Source organism: Psammomys obesus, unplaced genomic scaffold, assembly GCF_907164565.1.
Source record: "Psammomys obesus unplaced genomic scaffold, mPsaObe1.curated_primary_1811, whole genome shotgun sequence".
Lineage (NCBI taxonomy): Eukaryota > Metazoa > Chordata > Mammalia > Rodentia > Muridae > Psammomys > Psammomys obesus.
Genome location: NW_026596069.1, coordinates 15,166,488 through 15,172,821, shown reverse-complemented (window position 1 = coordinate 15,172,821; position 6,334 = coordinate 15,166,488). Strand labels below are relative to the sequence as shown.

At 42.7% G+C, this 6,334-nt stretch overlaps 1 protein-coding gene across 1 annotated transcript in view; it reads left to right on the top strand.

Moving 5' to 3' along the window:
- Nucleotides 1-6,334, top strand: part of Dsg3 (desmoglein 3) — a 29,487-nt gene that overhangs the window by 19,124 nt on the left and 4,029 nt on the right. Inside the window, exons 11-14 of the mRNA XM_055625664.1 lie at nucleotides 388-615; nucleotides 2,277-2,531; nucleotides 5,288-5,430; nucleotides 5,709-5,772. Of these exons, the coding sequence (XP_055481639.1) occupies nucleotides 388-615; nucleotides 2,277-2,531; nucleotides 5,288-5,430; nucleotides 5,709-5,772 (690 nt within the window). The remainder of the gene's footprint in view (nucleotides 1-387; nucleotides 616-2,276; nucleotides 2,532-5,287; nucleotides 5,431-5,708; nucleotides 5,773-6,334) is intronic.

Below are 6,334 nucleotides of genomic sequence, written 5' to 3'. Positions count from 1 at the left end.
AAAGAAAGAAAGAAAGAAAGAAAGAAAGAAAGAAAGAAAGAAAGAAAGAAAGATAAAGGAACATAAAATATTCCTTTTGTTTTAAGCTGGATGCAGTGACACACCACCTACCTTTCCAGAGGCTGAGGTGGGGGTCCACAGCCAGAAAGGGAGGGGAGGAGGGAGGGAGAGAGAGAGAGATGGAGGAAAGGAGGGAGGGAAACAAAAAAAGAAAGCAAGGTAAAAAGATACAGAAAGAAAATGGAAGGAGAATGGAGTGATAAGGAAGAAGGGGAGGGGAGGGAGCCAGAGAGAGCAAGAGTAGAGAGAGAGAGACAGAGAAACTAAAGGTCGTTTTTTGTGCTTTCCTCTCTGTATATTTCTAACGCTCAACTATAACTCTTACAGAAAACACCGGTAAGACCTCTACAGGCACAGTGTATGTTGAAGTGCCCAGCTTTAAGGAAAACTGTCCATCAGTTGTCCTCGAGAAAGAGGAGCTCTGTAGCTCCTCACCATCGGTGCTCCTTTCCGTGAAAACCCTGGACAGGGGGAGATACACTGGTCCCTACACAATGTCGCTGGAGGATCAGCCACTAAAGCTGCCAGTCATGTGGACCATCAGAACAGTGAACGGTGAGTCAGAGGAAACTCATCTCCACAGACAGGAACTGCTGGTACTTTGCGTTTCCAGGGGAATATGAACCTTACTATGAAAAGCTGAACGGCATTCATTTGAAACTGTTCTGTTCTCTTCTGAAGAGAAGAGGAATTATATAAATTCTAGGACCACTTGCGATTTTGTGGGTTAGTTAGCATCATCGTTGATACAGACTCTCTCTGCACAGCCCAGCCTGGGCTGGGGCTTGCCGTGTAAGAAGTAACCTTGACGGCATGGTAAACTGACATCTACAAACCCACTAGCCAATGAAAAGAGGGAGTTTGTTTCCTCCTAAAGTGTATCATGTTTATTATATATTTTCTGTGTTTTTCAAAAGTCTCATAGGCTTAATAAAAATCTTCTCCCTTTCTGGGCTATACAGTGACCATCAAGCCACTTCTAACCCTCTTGCTTCCTTTCATGGATGTGCTACCTGGTATCCTGCAGTCGTATGTTAGCCATCGCCAGAGACACCAAAGATTTTTCTCCGCATGACCTTCCACCCTTGGCGCTTCTGATCCTATTTAAAGGAATAGCTCCAAACTTTACGCGTACCATTGGACTCCAAATGAGTTTACCAGATAGATACATGGTCAATGAGCAAACAGAGAGAATACAGCTCAGTGCCACTGTCCATGCCTAGCAATCACAAGGTCCCAGGGTCAATCCCTGGGGAGGGGGGGAATGGGGGTGATTGAAGTGAGTGAGATTGGGCAATGCAAACTTGATAGCCATGACACGATAGCCAAGGGCACTGTGAGTTCCAGAGCAGTTCAAACAGCGCAGCACTGCCAGGCTTCACACTTAGGAAGAGGTAATATAGAAATGGAAAGCGAGAATCAAATGATGTCTAGTTATCTGATAGGAATGGGCCCCACCATGAGGAATCCTATCACCCAGGCCCTCAGCTCTGGGAATGAGAAGCAATAGGAGCACTTGAGAGAATATTCCCAAAGTCAAAAGTGGTTTCAATTAGTCAGATATAAGATCAAAGTTTGACGTCATACATGAGGCCACGTGCTTGTAAGTATCGCTGCAGACATAGGCCAGGACAGGGACCTGACATCCTCTCTAGTGGGAAAGCAGTGTAGGGCTGAGTCCTTGTGGAGAACAATGGGCCTGTCAGACTGTAGGAAAGAATGGAAAGAAGGGGGTACCAGAGAGGCCCAACGTTTTGGCTTCTCTGGGTCCCCCTGGATAAAAAACTGTCTTGAGCCACATAGAGTTAACCCACAATGTTGTAACCACAAGATCCTGCGGGCTTCGTTTATTTTTGTGATGGTGTGTTTCCTGATGCAACGCTACGACATTGTCTTCTAAAGACTTCAAGAACTAAGCAATCAGGATTTTTTTTTTTAATCTCTTAATGTTTTAATTAACTTTTACAATTTTTGTATTGGGCTGCATCTGTACCTCCTCTTTCGGGCCACATGTGGTCCACAGGCCATGGACTGGACACTCCTGATGGACAGACTGACCCAACCGAACCTCTTCTCACACTCAGCACTGCTCCAACCACACTAGATTTGCCGTTTGTGACCAGGATCCCAAGACAGTTCTGGCACTGTTGTCACAAACTGTTTAAGAGCGAAAGGTGCCAAGTCTCACTGTTGCTTTGTGTTACTTTTTTTTATAGCTACCTCAGCACTTCTGCAAGCCCAGCAGCAGGTGTCTCCAGGGGTATACAGTGTCCCAGTCATCGTGAAGGACAGCGAGGGAGGGCTGTGTGACACACCGGAGGGCTTGACCCTGACAGTGTGTCAGTGTGATGACCGAAGCATGTGCAGAGCGCCTACCCCGAGCAGGGGGCCTATCGTATATGGAGAGTCGTCCTGGAGCCTGGGGCCTGCTGCCATTGGCTTGATCCTCCTAGGGCTCCTGATGTTGCTGTGTGAGTAAGCTAATATATGTCCTCCAGAGCCCATGACAGGAACACCCTTTACAAGAGCCATTCCGCTCATCTGTGCAATGTGAGAAGTGTTGTTCTCTAGTTGCCTGATTGGGAAAACAAATCATAGATGTAAACTTAAAAAAAAAAAAAAAAACAGGGCTGTGGAGGTGGCTCAGCCAACAAAGCATGATGACCTGAGTTCAATCCCCAGCTCCCACCTAAATGAGCCAGGCATAATGGAGAAAGCTTGTAATACGAGCCGTAGCAAGATGGGAGGCAGAGCCACGCTAATTCCATGAGCTCCCTGGCCAGCTAACCTGGCTTACTTAGCAAAGCTCTGGGCCATTGAGAGACCCTGCCAAGGAGTGGAAGGCACCTAATGGATGATATCCAAGGTTGCCCCGGCCTCAATAGATACACTCATACAGGTGTGTACTCACGAGCACATTGCACACATATGAAGGAGGGGGGACAATAGAGAGCAAAAGAAATCACAAAGGTGCTCTACATTCAGTCAATAATGTTCACACTTAAAACCACGCCTTTATTCACAAGCATGGGCTTTCTAAGATGTGCTTAAACATCTCAGATCCATATACAAGTCTCATGAGGTCCTAAAATTAAAAAAAAAAAAAATGCTGATCAAATAACTTTAGAGAGGATCCACATTCATAGAACTCAGGCTCTGGGGATTTATTGTTTAACCAGCAAGTCCTCAAGACAGAGTGTGTGTCCATTTAGAATGTTCAAACCTGGGCTGCAGAGATGACTCAGCAGCTAGGAGCCCTTGTTGCTCTAGCAGAGGACCAGGTCCAATTTCCAGCACCCACATGGTGGCTCACAACCATCCATAACTCCCAGGCACTCATGCAGTACACATTTACACATAGAAAATTCCTTTAAAAACCTTCTAATGTTCATACATAAGAGTGAAGGCACTCAAAAAATTGCATGCCTGCATTGCCTTTTAATAAACGTACATTTAATTTAATTCAGGAGACAGATTTCTGGAAATTTTCACTTTATTCAAAATCTCATTAATCAAATGGTGCTGTGAATGTAAGAGTCCTCTATTTAAAGGAACTTTGAAAGGAGTTGGATAAACAAGAGCTCTTAATAAATTCACAATAATTCTTTAGTTTGTTACTGAATCACAAAATACTAGCGATAAAAAAATTTCAAGATGGTATATTTATTCTACTTCAACTGTCTTTAGAAACATCATTTAGGCGGTGGAGAGATGGTTCAGGGGTTATGAGCAAGCAGATCTTGCAGAAAACCTGAGTCTGGTTCCCAGCACATACTATGCCTGGCTCACAACTACCTATAAATCCAACTCCAAGGGACCAATGTCCTCTTCTTGCCTTCAAAGACATGTGCACTCACATATACATACCTACACAGAGACACACAGATGCACATTGTTAAAAATAAAATATATAAAGATAAATGCAAGGAAACACAATTCATATCGGGGCCATATTAAATTTCAAGATACTGTATGAATTATGTCCCATCTACTTTGTAACTCGACCTGATTTTAAAGTAACGTAGGACTGATTCAATTTGCATTACTATAGAGTTCATTTTAGCAACACTAGCAGGTCTTCATAGCACTCCTCACTGTCTTTTCCTCTATTACACAAGCACTATAAAGATACCCTCCTTCAATGGATAAGTAGCTGAATAAAGAAAGATCACATAACATACTGAAGTGTCACAGAGCCGGAGGACAGTGCATCCAAAATTCAGTCCCTAGAAGCCTGACTTAGAGACTGCGTTCCCTAACTCCTTTAGTGAGCCACTTCTAAGTGAACAGGTCAAGCATTAGGGTTCATAACTGTGAATCTGCAGAGATGGATGGATCGACAGCTAAGCGCCCTGGCTGTTCTTCCAGAGGACCCGAATTTGACTCACAGCACCCACATGGTAGCTAACAACTGCCTGTGACTCTAGTTCTGGGGAATTTGACACTTTCTTCTGGCTTGTGCCTGCACCAGCCGTGCACATGGTACACAGAGACAGATGTAGGCAAAATACCCACACATGTGAGATGAATGTTTTCAAATGAGTATTCCTTAACCTGTTAGCAGAAATGCCACAGCTGGAAGACCTTCTAAGCGAGGGGCTCTCGATTAACAATCAAAAGTGCATTGATAGGGCCTCTGAGGCTAAGAGCACAGACTGTAGGCATCTGAGTTCCAAGACCTACCACCTCACAGTTCCAATCCTCACGTGCATTACACACACACACACACACACACACACACACACACACACACACACGGTGTACTGATAGCCATTGATGAAACCATCTTTAGTTGCTGTTGGACTTTGCTGGTTAATTGCTATTTACTAAGAAGTTACTAAAGACTAGATTGCTAAAGTATTACCATAATCACCTAAAATATTGGCTATGGGGGTATTCTAGTTGTGTGCATATTTACCAGACACAATATATACACTCAATATGTACAAAATACAATTATAATAACTTTAAAGTGTATTATTGAAAGGGATTGAGAAACTGAACAAATCCTCCAAGAATGGCCCAGCCTCCTCCTTCAAGCTCCTGATCATTGGAAAATTACTGTGTTTTACTTACTAAATTATATTCTGTAGACACTGATTTTGCTTTCATTAAATATATTCCTTTTAATGTTTAAATTATTGTATTGCTTTTATATCATTTCTGACAAGTGCCATGTCAAATAGGTCCCAATGGATTCAAACCTTCTGTTTGTCTCCCTGCCCAGTGGCCCCGCTTCTGCTGCTGACCTGTGACTGTGGGGCAGGTCCCATTGGAGGAGCAGCAACGGGTGGCTTTATCCCAGTGCCCGATGGCTCAGAAGGAACAATCCATCAGTGGGGAATCGAAGGAGCCCAGCCTGAAGACAAGGTGAAGACCGGGTTTATAAAATAGTTTCTGTGGTCTTGTAGCAGGAAAGTTATTCATATTGAAATGTGAAAGAGGAATAGAAGGATATGGAGAGACATACTGATCTTAAGTGGAGTTAAGACTGTTATGAATGGGAATATTTAGGATTTCAGCTTTACAGAGTCACATCCTAAAAATGGCCACTCCTAGAAGAATTTGAATGTTGTCACTTACAAGCGGCCACACTTTACATACATTTCTCTGAAACATATGTTTTTATCTTTTAACATAACTTACAGGAAATCACAAATATTTGTGTTCCTCCTGTCACGACCAATGGAGCAGATTTTATGGAAAGTTCTGGTGAGTAAACATCAAATTTGCTTGTTTACCTATTCTACTGAAATTTGAACTTCATGCACGCTAAGCAATGTTCCCCACCGACATACAGATCCTGCTCTTTGTTAATGCTTTCTGTTTTTGAGACAGGATGACCACTGAATTGCCCAGAGAGGCCTTGAACTTGAAATCCACCTACCTCAGCCTCCCAAGTAGCTGAAATTAATTTTCGAAATTTATCTTTGAAAGCGAGGGTGGATCACAGGAGAACTAGTTGAAATTACAAGTTAACAATATTGCACATGTGTGCACATAACAGGAAATATTGCCACTGAATTTAGAAGCTGGCCTAATATTTCCTTGTGAATTAGCCAGTTTTGTGGCATTAGTCTGCCCTTCTTAAGTTAATTCACTCACTGATGTCAATGTTGTAAAAATCTAAAGCCTTTTTTTTTTCTTTATTCAAACTTTAATAAATTGAAGTTGGCATAGCTCTCAGGCAACTACCTACTAACTTTAGATATTCTTTTCTTTCTTTCTTTCTTTCTTTCTTTCTTTCTTTCTTTCTTTCTTTCTTTCTTTCTTT